The following is a 16,292-nucleotide window of genomic DNA, read 5'->3' on the forward strand; positions in this document are numbered from 1 at the left end:
AAACAATAAACAACTCCATGCAGAAATCACCAGTCCTATGGAAAATATATGATTCAGTGAATGTGAAATCAGAAGCAGACAATTTAAGAGAAGCGCATTATGCAATGTGGGGCAAAGAGATCCAAGGATGTGAAAAGTGAAAACAGACAGGAAAAGTATGAGGAGGAAGCAGACAGTGGAGAGAGAGAGAGAGAGAGAGAGAGAGAGAGAGAGCAGTGAGAGAGGGTGAGATGAAGTGAGAGAGCGAAAACATCTGCTCCGACACAGAGTTCTGACCAACTTAGCCATAATTTCAAAGTAAAGCTGTATGCAAATCACGATCATAAATACAAAGTTAGTTTCAAAGTTAAGCCTCGGGTGATTTGATGTGAAGCGGCGTCTCTGTGGCTTACATTGACTGGTCTGATTTTGAAGGATTTCAAAGTCAGACTTAATAAAAGTAAAGAAAAGTAGAGCTCCTAATTTGAGGGGTGCTGATAGGCCCTCGCACCATGCGTCGCTCTCTTCCAGAAATCTGCCTTTCGTTATCCTCTACCTAATCCCGTTTATGGCCTGTTATCATGGAATATTTATTACACTTGCGAATGATAATAATTATATAATGAACCACTGGCAATATCTCTGTAATCTAGATTTTGACTGTTTCTGTATCTGAGCCCTAATGCTATATGATCCAAGCCGTAAAACAGCTCGACTCCTCCTTTAACAGCCCCGAGGAGAGGCTCCCAAATCCAGCTGATGGGCACAGGCCATGCAGGATATTAAGCCTACATGCTCACGGCAGACAGAACTTGTTTATGAATCCCAGTGACTGGAGTTGGAGGGCCGTACCAGTCATATTTTGACTTCTTGTCAACAGTCATGATTGTATCCATTCAAAAATATCGGTTGCGCAAGTACGTGCGGAGTATGCTTTGGTAGCTTAGCAGTCGAGGCTAACATACCCCAGTTTGCTCCCGATCATGTTGAAAAAATGTAAAAAAAAAAAAAAAAAAAAACCTGCTTTGTGAAATTTGTCATGCATGTACTTACAACAAAATTAAACATCAATCCATTAACATCCATGCACTTGAAAGGAACTTTTTTTTTTAGCGCCTCTCTTCAGTTTTGTTGTGATTGGTTGTGATTAACAGCTCGGTGAGCAGAACTCAAAGCATAGTGGGAGTCAGCAATTGGCTGAAAGTTGCACCAAAGAAGAAGGGGAACATCACATCTGCATAGCGTATTGTGAACACTGTTCGTGTTTTGCAGCAGAACAGGATATGACAGAATCGATAAGATATGTATGTTACTGGTATGATTAATTATCCCCTGCTTATGTATGTATTATCTAACCTGTGGAGAGAGCTTGCAGCAGGATCCATGAACACTGAACAGTCAGGAATGTATAAGTGGGGTTTACCACTGAGCCCTGTTTCATCAGTGCATGAATGGGCTCATTTACATAAATGTTATGTCAGATAACTGTTGCAAAAATATAGAATAGAACGGAGGCCTTGAGTCTCTGTGGCCCAGGTGAGGCCCTTTGCTGTCTGTCATCCCGTCTCTCTCTATGGTAACTGTCAAATAAAGCAGAAACGCCCCCAAAAAATAAATAAATAAATAAAAAGAATAGAATCGAGTGGAAGAAAGGAGACCAGGCACTTGCAGAGGCCTTAATGATTTTGGAATACAATCACTTTCTGGTAATGCGTTCATGGTGTATGGTCAAATGCCAAACAATAAGTAGGCGCTCTGAGGCCGCACGCCTCCGCTGATTTGCTCTGCTCTCGTTGAATCCACTCTGACGATTACATGTGTGAGTGTTTGCTCAGGAGCGAGTGGTGGACGAATAATCTAAATGGAATGCTGCTTGTACCCCCACATGTGAAGCTTGCCCTGATTGTTTTTATGTGAAAAATCTGCAGAGGATAATGCCTGATGTCTCCTTGACAGTGTGGGGTCACTGACCTGTGCCTCCTTACAGAGATTTGGGATATGCTTCACACATAGTGGAAAAACATCAGGTTTACACGTGATAGAGTTTGTGCCATATAGCACAGAGCTGCGTGGAAATAAATGGGCAACTCCAGTGTTTTAAATGCTGAAAATGCTCCGTGCAGCATTATGGATGGACTTTTTCCATCTAAGAAAAAGTTAGACTCCCAGTCTATCAAATCTATCAATCATAAATCAGCTTAATGGCTCATAATGTGAAACATATTTTGCTTCCACCACAAATTTTCCCCTTTAAAGGCATGGTGTACTGCTGTTTTGTTTGCAGTGCCGAGAAGAAACGCTTTTGTTGTGGTGTTGACTTCCCTCAGAGCCGATAGTGTTGGTTTAACCTTCCTGATTGAGGCTCGAGAGTGTTTTCTTAAGTTCCGTATCTCTGTCAGACCTTTGGCTCACATTTCGGCCACATGTTAAGGGGGCAGAGAAGGGGGAGAACAAGAGAGAGATGTGTTGCGATGGAGGGATGGCTAGGGGAGAGAGAAATAGATGTAGAAATGGTTAGGTTTCACAGTTGACACAAGAACAAAGGTTGAATACAAGGCAAATAAATTAAAAAAGCAAAGGGATGGCATGGGACTCCAATCCTGGGTACAAACTCAAACTTAGGTACTGCTGACAATCTGACAGCCCTCATAAACTAACAGTGTGACAGGCAGTCAGACTAAGCTCAGCTCTCCTGCTGCAGCCACCTAGAAACTGTGTGTGTGTGTGTGTGTGTGTGTGTGAGAGAGAGAGAGAGAGAGAGAGAGAGAGAGAGAGAGAGTGCAATGGAGAGAGCATAGATGAGGGAGAGGTATGGAGTCCATTAAAACTTTGCAGAGCAGGGGAGATTGAATGATCCTGGCACACCCTCACTTCGCTTCCCTCCCTTTTCCTCTGCTCTTTCCAACTGGGTGCCATCCACGTGACCTTTGAACTCCGTCTTAGTGACCACGGCCCTTAATCCATTCAAATAAAAAACCTGCTAACTAGAAAAGCACCCCACCCTGCAGAATGTGCTGGCCACATCTCAGCTTGTGCAGGGCTGATTGGCCTGTTCATGCTCTCAGGCTGAGGTAGGCTCAGAGCATGAAGAAATGGCTGTCTGACGTTCATTCTTTGCAATCAATAAAGGGAGACGGAGAGAGAGAGAGAGAGAGAGAGAGAGAGAGAGAGAAAGAGAGTGAGTGAGTGTGTGTGTGTGTGTAATATTTTCCTGTGGAGTTTCAGTGTCTGCTGATTTATGTTCCTTACATTGTTATTCGCTTTGCATCCCCACACACATAAGATGTTTTGAACTTAGGTCACACTGAAAATGGAAAATTACCCGGACTGTAACTGTCACCTGAATACATAAACAAGTTCAAACACTGTGTGTCACATAAGTTTTGGAGCATCCTGTGTTATTCACATATGATGCATCATCAGGGCATCAGGACCTCCTCTTCTTCTGTTGGTTGACAGTAAACAGGAACGTTGCATTGAAGCAGCATGCATGTTGAAAGACTCAAGTAGTCTGAACAGATGTGTGTTTTTTTAGAGTGGAAAGGACTGAATTTACTGACTGAAGCCGTGATGCAACTGCTTGCAGCCCTGACCTGATGCATGCTGTTTGAACACAGTGTTATGGTACATTCACATATGGCCATCAATTTCCCTGCTTCCCATACGATTCACGTCTATGTTGGCTGCCTTCGGTGCGAGCTGATAGGCGACAGGTTTGTAGAAGCAGTGCAGCACATCAGCCCCCACACTTGCTCAAAGTGAAATAACTTTATGTGTCGTGAAGAATTGTGCAAACCAGGCGTTGCAGATTAAAAATGATGCAAGATTTTGCAACTGCAGGGTCTATTTCAGGCATGTACTCAGAAACTGATTTTGATTTTTTTTTTTTTTTTTGTAATGTTTTTCACAGATGATAGCAGGGACAGCCCAGATAGTGGTGTGTTCATCTAATCAATTACACAGATTATCTGAGCGGACGTTTCTACTTTCATGGGCACAGCCACCTAGTTGCTGGGGTGTCCTCTCACAGTGAAATGACGCCCATATCTCCTTCATTTTCTTGTTTATTTATATTTGTTGATTATGTGATGTTTGTACTTGCTTTTTATGGTTTTTGAGGTGAGAGTCCTATAAGCCTCTTGGGGTTTTCAAATCTCACGAGCACAACATGTTATTTTGTTCTGCTCCTTATTTTATATTGTGAAAATAGCTAAAATAAAATAAAATCTGAATGTATATTACACCTAACAGTCATCAAATTAGCTAGCTACAGTTGCTCGAATGGAGGTTATCTAACACAACGGTTCTCAACCTGGGGTCCGGGGAACTCCACGGGTCCTAGAGGCAGTTTCAGGGGGTCCCCAGAAAAATGGGGATTGTTTTAATTTCACAATTTTACTTCAGTGACTAGAGGTTTGGTCAGTGGGAGAATGGATATGAATGACTCTTCAGCTCATAGATTTCACACTCTTACAGTGTAGACAAATTCACTAAATCTAATCAGAGACTACATATTATCAAATACAAGTCCACGACCTGATGGGTATCAATTTAGGGGTCCTTGACGTCAAAAAGGTAAAATGAGGACCACTGATCCATCTCACTAGTGAGTTACTATAGCCAGCCACCTTAACTATATTCCAGAAGCTTGCTATATTGGGCCAAACATAACAGGCCTTCCATAAAAAACAGCATCATATTTGTCTGGATTCCTGAAGTCCATTTGCTGCTGATGAATCTGTTACAATAAATGTTCGTCTGATTCCTGACATTTCTGGGCGTTTTGGTGCACACCAGCACAGCCAGGCTGCAGCTTACTCGTACTCGTCCAGGTTTCACACCATAAAGCTTATAGTTGTTGAGGGAATAAGGTCTGCTATTGCTGTTTATCAGATATACTATTTTTTAAGCGCTGCATTTTTTTTTTTTTTTTTTTTAATTTAAGACTCTGAGTTAAAGGCTTCTTTTTTTGCAATGTCAGCTTTAATGTAAATGCTCCAAAATTTATAGAGCTTCACATTTGTAAGGAGTTCATAGAACAGTTTGCATGTCCATGTTTCATGTCTTGCCTGAGGAACTGTCAGGCTTTCCAAAAGCCAACAGACTGAGAGATGGACCATAAACCAAACAATCTGGCCTCTCACCACAATATCTGACACCTGCACACTCTCACAAGGAAACATTCAAGAACTGCAAGGAAATGAGCATTCTTGAGAAACACATTGTATATTTCATATTCATATTTTGTTTTGCTAACTGATTATTCTAACATGCAGTCCAGAGACGCAATTATTATTATTTTTTTTTTTAAAAAAGCAGGAATAACTGTGATATTTTTAGACAATATGCGCACCAAAAGACCCAGCATACAATCCCAATTAGCAAAGGCACAACCATCAACTTTTTGTGAAATGATTTCACATAATACTTATAATTAATCAAATTAATTACAAAGTAATATTCTATGCATGGCCTTTTGGTTGGCTGCAGAACACAGGATCTGATTCCATTGCAAGTCCAGCCAAGTGTTGAAACTTTCAATTCAGCTCCGTAGCAAAAAATAATAGAAAACTTAAAAACGAAACTTATTGCTCTTTCTTGTCAGTTTTTCCCTACCTTCACCGACTGTCTCCCTCCCTCCTTCCCTCTCCTTCCCTCCCTCTCCCTCTCCCTCCGTCCTGCAGTGTGCAGTGTGAGTGACACTAGTGGGGGAGTCCTGTAAAGCAGGGTCAGCACAAATGAGAACCAGGCTCGCTCTGACTCAGCTGGCTCCTCTCTCCTGTCACTTTTTCTCCTCTTGACGCCACAGAAAAAAGTGAAAACTCCCTAAAAATAGTAAGTCAGAGGCCATGAGCCAACGAGCCTCAGTGACTGTTTTTCCTCCACATATCCTGTTAGTCACGCAAGTAGCATGGCACAAAAGGGAGTCGGAAAATAACTCCAGGCTGGTCTAAGTTGTGTCTTAGCAGGACACAACAGGTATTGTTGAATGAGGATCAACTATGGGCTTCTGTGGCCATTTCTGGGAAAAAAATATTTTAGTTCCATTCTCAGCATGATGTTAAAACAATCATATCAGCAACATCAGACTGTCCACTTTGTACAAACGTGCTCAGAAACACACATGAATGTACACATGTTATCGCTATGTACAGTAAGAGCCTAATGCCAATTTTGCTGATATTCTTCTTTTTTTTTTTTTTTTTTTTTTTTTTTTTACAAAATTCAAAGATTACGTGGTCATCTCTAGGCAGAGAAAGGTCAATGGCTATTTGACCTGCTGCTTTTACAACTCTTTTAAAACCCTTTGGATCAAGTTAGAAACACACAGTGATCAATCTGAAAACAAGGCTGTTTTTCATACACTGACCTTTGGCAGGTAGCCTATGAAGTTTCCACCTGACAATGACAATGTGAAAATATCCCGCAGGCACGTGGGCACACAACTACTGCAGAGACACACACACAAGCACACACATGCACACACCTCCAAACAACACAGCAATGGAAAAACTATGAAAAACCTTTCCTGTGCTGGCGCAGATAACAGCTGATAAGCAGCATGAAACTGGATCTTGGGACCAAAGGTACTGCTGTGAGCATTTGCATGTCAGTGTGTGTGGAGAGGTATGTGTTCAGGGTAAGAGTGTGACACTGGAGAGGGAGATCAGCTTCAGTAAAAAACAGCCTGACCTTGGCGCAGAAGTGGCCTCAAGTTAACTTCCACAGGACGGGTTTGCAGTTCTGGGGCCACTGTTCAAAGAGATTTCACAGTGAATAACCGACTCAAACGCAAATGCAAAACAAGGGATTTCCTTAGCTGTTGTCCAGTGCAATCAGCCAAATTTAAACTGATTCCTATTCTAATAAAAAAAATGTCTTAACTTTTTTAAACGGGCTTTGGAGAGAACTTTTTGAACATTTGGACTCAGATGAACTTGCACTATTGTTGTGAGGAAATAAAAAATGGTGCGTTGGTGCTGGCCATGTCCTTTATTATTTACTCCAATACAGTTCCAGCTGAAGCATGTGTAAGCAATATCTAGGGAACAAAAATGCAAAACACTATGCAACTGTCAAGATATGCCAGTTCCACATGTTGGATATTCACCAAAAGTTAATCAGTTAGTCGCTACATCTCCCTTAGGGCATTTAATGTGAAAGGGTCATCTGTACTTCCTTGTCACATGACCAACCTTCCCACAAAGTTTCATGATCTTGCTTGAATCTATTTGAAAGTTACATGCATTTTTATGTGAACCCACATCATTGCCACGCCCCACTTTGTCAAATCATTGTGAAAAATTAATCAGTTCTTCTTTGGCACAAGATCACCCTTTCAATGAGGTTTCATGCAAATCTGTTCACAACCTTTTGGGATATCCCGCTGACAAACAAACAGACAAACAGACGGATATGTTGGAAAATATGTTGGAAAAAAAAAACTGTCTGATATCTTTCAGGTGCTTGCAGAGTTCCCCCTTTTTCATGAAGTCATCAAGTGCAGACAATATGTGTCTGTGTATTCCTTGTTTAACTCAGCTCTGAACAGTTCTGGTTTGTGAAGTCAGGGTCTCAGAGGACGGCGCACTGGGCCAACAAAGTTTTTCATCAGTGTCTTAATGGAAACTTTACTCTTTAACTCACAACTAGCAGTTAAAAAAATCCTCTCAGCCGTCAAACTCAGCACAGAGAAGCGTATAAAAAAAAAAAAAATAAAAAAAAAAGTTGTTGAAGGTTGCAATTAAGGTTGTGACTTTAAGAGCAGTTGCTATTTCTGGTCTTTTTTCATCTTTTTTTTTTATTTTTCTCCCTCTGCAATGACCTACATTCACAAACACTGACCAGTGCAGCAACATCTTCTGTACTTCATTTTTTTTTTTTTTTTTCTCCAAGTTTATTCATGTTTGGTAACTGCACATGTGCATGTGCTGCTTCGTTATTTAATAAAGCTGAAATAATCTGAACCAAAAGCATTTGAAAACTAATTACAAAGTGAGCCATGTTTCTACATCTAATGTAATGTTTGGAGGTTTGATTTGAAGAGTGCAGCTGCAAACAGCCCCGACCACTTGGAAATAACACAGTTTTGCAGAGTGAGCTTTTATTTCAGCCCAAAGTTTGATGTGCGGGGAGAGTGACACATATCAAAATGCACAATTACATTTCTCCAAACCCTGCATGTCTGTTCCAGACCCGTAGGGTGACTTTTCTCTGTCTGCCATTAAAAAATAAACAGATTCCAAAAACTTCCAGTGAAAAAGATCCTTTTCTGACGTCCAAAGGTTGGATTGAAATTCCTCGTTTGCGTGTTCACTGCAGGAGCGTAAACAATAATAAATTGAAATGGTACATGGGTCATTGATTTTTTTATGCAGGAGCCAAACAGCCTTTTTTTTTTTTTAGATCTTGTTAAGCAACTTTAAGTAACCTCAGTTTTACAGGAAATTAGGGCCACTCTTAATAACCACTGCTACAGTGTATTGTGTACCATTCAACAAACAAAAATAAACGATGGATATCAACACTTTTTGTCATTTCCATACTGATAAAAAAAAAAAAAAAAAAAAAACTACTATATACAATGGCTGTCTTTGTGTACAGCTGGAGTAGTTTCTACCAACATATGAAACCCAATCCATATCAAGTCTTATATCGTGTAATAAGCTTGGAGCAAAATGATGATGGCTTGATCCCGATGTGGAGTCACTGCCATACATATGACAGTGATTATAGCAGCTTTGCCAAATTATGGTCCTTGACAAATCCAAAATTGGAATTCCTTGTTCAGCTATATTCTGAGAGAAGACAGAAAAAAACACAGAAAAAAAGATTTTGAGGATCCTGAATAAGAGCCTGAAGACAGAATAAGCATAATTAAGTGAGGTAAAAGAGTGTGGTGGTGCATGCTGTGTTCCTCTGACAGATCTGACCAAGTTCTAATTCATTGGCTTTCATCTTGATATGTTCATCATATTGATAACAAACACATGCAGGTCAATGGTGCAAGAGAAATCACACCTCTAATTGTTTTAGATGCTGGTGCTTGTTCCTTGGAGAGCTGCCACTGGGTCACAGTGCTGTTACTTACATACACACATTGTCTTCCTAACATTATATAATTAGAATACACCTGTTCATTCATGTCCAAACCAGAGAAAGGAACCAAATATTACACATTTTATACCAATGATCTCATGTTTGTGAGAGCAGCAGCTTCTCCAGGGAACAGACTTCTGCTCCAGACAGATTTCTCCTTGACTTAGCAGCTAAACCTGCCTGTGTATAGTATGTGCCTGCAGGAGCTGGATCTGCGCCAAGATCAGCTGGAGAAACTGTTGTGGGCCATGTGTTTCTATGTGCATGTTCTTGTATGTGTGTTTGTGTGTAAGCACAAGTTAGGATTTTGGGCTGTGTGTGGAGCTGGTGCAGGATCATGTTGCAGAACGCAGTCACAGGACAGCAGGCTATTGACAGCTGGCCTCAATGGATGTGAGTTACTGTAAATTAGTCAGCTGAGCCAGAACCATTAAAAGGTAGTTTTTTAGCTTGAATACATAAGTAAATACTGTATGTACCCATCTTACAAATGATACATTTCTAGCTCAGCTAATTTACAAAATTAAGATCAAACATTCATTTTTATTAACAAATCATAATTACATCAACATTTGAATGTATTTCCACTGTGCAATTCATCATCACCTTCTATTTCATGAGGTCTTGTGTCTCCCACAGGAGCTTCTGTCTCTGGCTCGTGAACTTCTTCCTCCTGCAGCTTGTCTAAATCCATGTCTACCTCCTTCTGTACATAACAATAACAGAGAAACACTGCATGGCTGTGGGTGATGACCAAATGAGGCAGAAATCCTCCGGCAGCTATGCAAACATGTCTGTCTTCCATATGAAATAAACATTTTATAATTATTCAGCTACATCAACACCATATGCCTTTCTATGAGCTGGAACAACTGAATCCAGCGTTGACTGGATCTTGGCTGGATCTCGACTTAGGGCGAAAGGCTGATGTTAGGTTGTGTGTAACCTATATCTTGTGACAGAAAAATGCTTTTCCTGTGGCTTTCCAATATTTTTGTTGATAAAAAAAGAAATAAATAGGAGAAAAATGTTTGTGTTGAGCTGCTCTTCAAATGTTGTATTTACTTATATTTATATTTTTCCACCATTTGAAATTACCAAGCATATTATGTGTATGTTATACGTAACATCCTCAAGGTGGAGGTTCAGTGCAACGATATCAAAATCTTTTAAGCTTCATTCTGTAATGGGTAGCATAATGTTAATCTGAGGCTATACTGCAGCTACAACTCCTGTTTGTTTTCAGCCTAAGGTGAAATACCTGCTGTTCTTGAAGGCCAGATGGTGACCATACTGGCTATAGGGCTCTCTCTTCTGGCCCTCTGTCCCCATAAAGCCTGCTGTGATTCTGCCCAGAGCCAAGCTGGCTGCTCTCTCCTTAATAGCCTTTTAATAAAGACAGAATTTAACTCCTGCTCTACACAGTTACCATTCAGAGCCTAGATAACTAAGACGCTGTAAAGTTTGAACTGCTTTTTCAGTCTTCATTCTAAAGAAAATGACGAAAAAATCAGACTCCCGTTTGTCAAAAGAGATCAGTAGGAATTTATTATTTACTTATTTAAATACATGTACAGCTCTTTTTTGTGTGATTGCTCCACTGCTCAGTCACTGGCAGCTGTCTCGAACTGAACTCCAAATGGAGCTCCTCCAACACAGAAATGTCTCTGAGACAACATGATGTTACTTGTAGACAAGTTGAGAGCATGTTGTGATGGAGCTAGGCTCATGGCATGTGTAGCTCTTAGCTGAGCCAGGGCCAGCTTTGCATGAGGCGGATGGTGAGATCATTTTAAACCAGCAGCAGAGGTAGAAGCCATCTCTTGAAAACAAGAGGACATCCAATAACTGCAATCACCCCTACAGATTAAGAACAGGTCAGAAGGATGAATACACACATGAAAGAATGAGGATGACACTGTTAAAGCTTTTTTCCCCTCTTTCCCCTCCTTTTGCTACACAAGCAGATGTTGTGAAATGAAGAACAAGAGAGAAGAGAGAAGACACGTTTGATGAGATAAACAGATGGAACCTGAAAACAACTCCCATTTCGATGAGACAGAAAACCAGACGTGTGAATCATAGAAATAAAATGCATAGAACAAGAGGCAACATGGAAAGTAATACTGTAGTTGGTTTAGTCACTGATGTACATTCATCAAGGTTCATGCATTCAAATTTTCGGAACATGTTTTTGCTTCCAACTTCTTTGCTTCGCACTACATTTCACTATAGCATGGTTTACTCTGTCTGCCACGGGCTGGTTATGCCACTCTCCCATGAGAATCCCAGCCTGTTCATTGCATTTTATTTTTATTGCATCGAGATGAAGAACTTCACAGTTAAATGCATTTAAATTAACAACTAATGTAATTGAATTTAGGAAGCACTTTCTTTCAAAGACACAGAGGTGATCAGCAAATTGAATTCTCCCTGAATAACAAAGGGAACATGTGCACACTGCTACACAGTGCTGAGTTGGTAGTAGCAAGCATTCAGACTGAAGACATCGATAACAGGTTTTCATCCAGTCTGAAAATTTCTATGTAGCTCTGCTATTTTGGATTTTGGATGATCTACAGTTTGACAAAAAAAGGTTTTAAGATAACAACACAGCATAGTGAAAGCTGAGTGTGGTTTCCTACTGTCAAAATGTGGCAGCAGGTCCTCTTTTCATATAAATAATGCTAAAAACAAAAAAGTCTCCTTTTCACGCACATCAGAACTGTCACAAGTAAACACAAAAGGTCTCTAAAAACCTATAGCAGGAGACACATACATACTGTAGCTAGCATACATACAAATATACATATATGCACAGAAATACACAAAACAATAACCTCTCCTTGTGGGATAATGGCATTTTGGGATCAGAAATCATAATTTGATATAAAAATATATAAAAATAAAAGTCAAATCAAAAGAAATGTCATCTGAAATGTTTAGGGAAACAATAACCTCAATTCCCGTTCCTGTGATGCACTGGCAACTCAATGCAGTATCTTTGTGAACAGACATGTTTTCCTGTCTATGAGGTTCACAAATGTACTCAGCAGCCATTTTGAAAGCAGCTACTAGTTGAGTTTAATGTTGGAGTGTAAAATGTCCACAGACACAAAGAGAGGAACAAGGTCCTTAGCTCTCTGGCCAGCCAGCGAGGTAACAAGAAAACTACAAATTTATCTACAGACTGAGGCATCTTTGACTGCAGGGCCTGGTGAGTGCATATTCCCATAAAGAGACCAGTTCACCATTTAACCCTGTTCAGTTCTTAGAAACCTGCGTCACTGTGGACATGAGAGGGCTTGGAGGGCTGACCTTGTCAACCCAGGCACAAGTTCCACTTCTATACATTGTCAATGACACCGACAGAAATCCTTTAAGGAACAGAAATCTACCAGGAGAGGGTTGAGTTCTTCTTTGAGTTTTTGTTCCAAAATTCACATCTGGAATTCCTGGAAAGTAGTATCTTTCACTGACAGAGACCAGTCAATGGTCAAACTGTGGTCAGCCATTCTTACATGGAAACTAGTGTCACTGTGTTGGAGATTTGTGAATGTGTCATTCTTATGAGAGAAACTTTCTCATATTATTTCTAGGAATGACAATAAAATTGACACCTTCACTTGCTTGCCCGCCTTCTGTGAAAAAGAACAGACTCCTTCTGTCATGGTTCATTCAGGTTGTCTGCCATATTTTTTTTCCCTACAATTGTCTCTAAATTTTGCTCTCATATCCTCATCTCATGGTCAGGGCTCTGGTCCAGCGACGGCTCCCTGGTGCTGATCATGGATGCTGAAGGACCTTGGTTGACCCCAAAGGGTGAAACAGCTGGTGATCGAGCTGCCAGTGGGGACAGAGAAGGGGAGAAGCTTGGGGACATGGCTGCTGATGAGATAGAGCCTTCATGACTTATAGGGGACCTGCGGAGTGAGGCCAGGTGGGGGAATGTCCGTCCAATCACAGGGACCTTAGGGGGAACTGACATGGCCCCTGGGTGGGCCACTGCTGTGATGAGTGGTGGAGGGTCAATTCTAGGTTTTGGATCCATTTTGGGCTTGGGCTGGAATGGCTGCCGTGGGTTCTGGTTCTGTTGAGTGGTTTCATCTTTCAGCCTGGCAATCTCTGTGAAAACATTAGCCAAAGGCTGGAACTGAGGGCACCAGTTGAGCAGGTAATCCCAGTTGTAGCTTCCACGTAGCTCCTCGTCACTAGCAACGATAGCTGTAAGGGAGCCATCCACTGAAGGTTTGCCATCCTCAGGGAAGGCGTAATCCTTGGGAAGGGAAATGTTGAGGCCACGGCCGACTCCCAGGTACCCACCTCCCTCATCCCTATAAACAGGGAGCTGGCCAGAAAGCAAGGTCCCACTGAGACTGCCTCCTAGTTTCTTTCCTTTGAACCAGGTGCTCCCCTCCAAGGCTGCAGGCTCACAGGAGATATCAGAGAGTTGGTCAGCATCCTGCTGGATTCCAGAGTCTGGCCCCCTGGCGGAGATGTGCTCTTGCATGGATGAGGTGATGGAGGCAACGCGGGGGTACTCGTTTATCATTCTGATCTCATCATCCTCAGCTGCCTCAGCTGATCCTCTCCCGCTGGAGTGAGAGGGGTCCAGAGAACCTCCTCTGGTGTAGGGACCCCCGCCTGCCCCACCCTGATCTGCAGCGTAGCCTGGCAAGGCCTGGTGGTAGATCCTCTCTGCTCCTGGGCCTGACTTGGAATCATCCAGTTTCTGCAGGGCAGTTCCTGAGGCAACAGTTCTGTTCCCTGTATCCTGGCCTTTCTTTCTCCTGCGTGACTTGACAAGGAACACCACCACAGCCATGACCACAAGTAATATGATCACCCCAAGGGACACAGCAATGATGCTAATCAATAGGATGTTGACGTCAGGAGCCAGGCCAAAGTTGGTGTTGGTGACATCGATGGAGATATGTGCTATAGTGGTGCGAGATGTATCCAGGGGACTGTGAGCTGTCACATCCAGGTTCATCAGCCTAGCTTCCCGCTTGGACCGGCCTGACCCACTGCCACTACTGCTGCCTGAGCTGTCCATTTTGAGGAAGATCACCCCAGTGGTTTTGTTCACATCAAAGTATGGAGAGGTGGTGGGAAGGGAATAGAGCACGATTCCATCCACCCCTCCATCCTCATCACTGGCCTGAACTTGACCGATACTCTGGCCCTTCTTAGCTCCCTCTGGGACTTCAAAAGAGAAACTAGAGGATGCGAAGAGTGGGTCATACTCATCTTCACCTGTGATGAACACCTGTACAGTCACAGTAGCTGAATGGTTGCCTGAATCCACTGCCAATGCTACAAAGTTAAAAGAGTTGACCTTCTCAAAGTCAAAGGACATCTTGGCTCTGATTTCTCCTGAGTTCTGGTCCACAGTGAAGCTCTCTTTCCCTGCTCCAGATCTCTCTAATATGTAATACTTCAAATGGCCAAAAACTCCTGTGTCGTGGTCTATCGCATGGAGAACAGTCACCGCTGAGTTTGCTGGCTGGTTCTCTCTAATACTGGCTGTTAGAATTTCCACAGGGAAGAACGGATGATTGTCATTTACATCTTTCACCTCTACCGTGACTGGAGCCAGGGCAAAGTGACCCTGGCCATCTGTGGCCTGGATGATAACAACATGGGTTGACCGGTGCTCACGGTCGAGTGGTTGCTGAAGCCGCAGGGCTCCAGTCCATTGGTCCACGGTAAACAGATCCACTTCATCACCAGAACTGATGGTATACTGGACCTCAGCATTAGGAGTTGAGTCTGGGTCTGGCAAAAAGAAAGTAGAGTACAATTAATTAACTAAGAGAAAGTAAAAAAAGATGAACCAGAAATAAACAGAGAGAAACAGAAAGACCATCAGAAAAGCCCTTTTCTTCCTACCTATGGCAGTCAGGCGTATGATCTCAGTCCCTGTGGCAGCCCCCTCGCTCAGTGACACAGTGTAATCTGCTCTGCTGAACACTGGTGGATTATCATTCACATCATCGACATTTATCACCGCGGCCACACTAGAGCTCCGCTGGGGCACACCGCGGTCTGACACCACCACGGTGAGATTGTAGAGGGGCTTGACTTCAAAGTCAAGCCCCTCAGCCAATAGCAGTGTTCCAACAGTTTGAAATCCCCGCCCCTCCAGGAAGCGCACACTGCTTTCGATCTGGAATGCATTCCCTTCATTTCCATTGGCAATAGCAAAGTCGAAGCCGCAGTTTTCGCGAGAAAGGTCACTGTCAAAGGCCTCAAATGTCAGAACTGTTGCGCCTGGGATGGTGTCTTCAGAAACCGTAGCCCTGGAAAAAGAAAAAAAAAAAAAAAAAACATCATTACACATATCAGGACAGCTAATATTACACTATGGCAGCTCTAGGACCGTGTCAGTTCAACTGTCACCACCCCAGCACATGTATATAAAAACAATTTCCCCTGGGGGATCAATAAAGTATTTCTGATTCTGAGATACTGTGCTCATGTATGTATTGTATGTATAGTTTAGCAAAAACATCCCGAGCCCCAATCAGCTGTACCATATAAAAGATAAAGGTGAGAGGGTGTTTCTATAAGACTGGACCAAATCTAAAAGTTTCTGCCACCCAGTACCCAATTAGGGACCACACAAACTCACATTATCTCAGATTCTGAGTCTAAGCGTGCTGTGCTTCAGAGGCAGAACTCACAAGTTAGTTAAAATAAACCTCTAAGTGGTTAGAGCCACAGCTCACATGTACATACACAGTACATACATGGATATTGCACATCTATGTACACACAAATCTATTTTATTCTATATTTTAATCCATATGTTATCTTATTTCATTCTATTTTTAATTACGTTTTTGATGTATGTTTTGATGTGTATTTGATAACTTTCATTGAAGGCCAAATTCTGATGAAAATAGACTGACCTGTACTCTGATTGGTGGAATACAGGGGCATTGTCATTGACATCAGAGATGTGAACCTGGACAGTGGTGAGGGAGGAGAGGGAGGGGGAGCCTCCGTCGCGAGCCTCAATGACAATACTGACTGACGGACGCTCAGGGTCAAATTCAGCTCGCTGATTGATGAACAGGGTTCCTAATAAGGAGGGCAGAGAAAGGGAGTCACAGAACGTCACAGCCTGAATATTTAGATGAACCACATACAGCCAAAATGCCTCATATTTTCAACATGATGTAAGGTGTCTGTTTATTAGACTTTAACAG

At 42.2% G+C, this 16,292-nt stretch overlaps 1 protein-coding gene across 1 annotated transcript in view; it reads right to left on the reverse strand.

Moving 5' to 3' along the window:
* Positions 1 to 12,068: 12,068 nt before the first annotated feature.
* Positions 12,069 to 16,292, reverse strand: part of dchs1b (dachsous cadherin-related 1b) — an 88,716-nt gene continuing 84,492 nt past the window's right edge. Inside the window, exons 26-28 of the mRNA XM_030069541.1 lie at positions 15,993 to 16,164; positions 14,971 to 15,380; positions 12,069 to 14,856 (exon numbers count right to left, since the gene is read on the reverse strand). Of these exons, the coding sequence (XP_029925401.1) occupies positions 12,809 to 14,856; positions 14,971 to 15,380; positions 15,993 to 16,164 (2,630 nt within the window). The 3' untranslated portion in view covers positions 12,069 to 12,808. The remainder of the gene's footprint in view (positions 14,857 to 14,970; positions 15,381 to 15,992; positions 16,165 to 16,292) is intronic.

Source organism: Myripristis murdjan, chromosome 14 (genome assembly GCF_902150065.1).
Source record: "Myripristis murdjan chromosome 14, fMyrMur1.1, whole genome shotgun sequence".
Classification (NCBI taxonomy): Eukaryota; Metazoa; Chordata; class Actinopteri; order Holocentriformes; family Holocentridae; genus Myripristis; species Myripristis murdjan.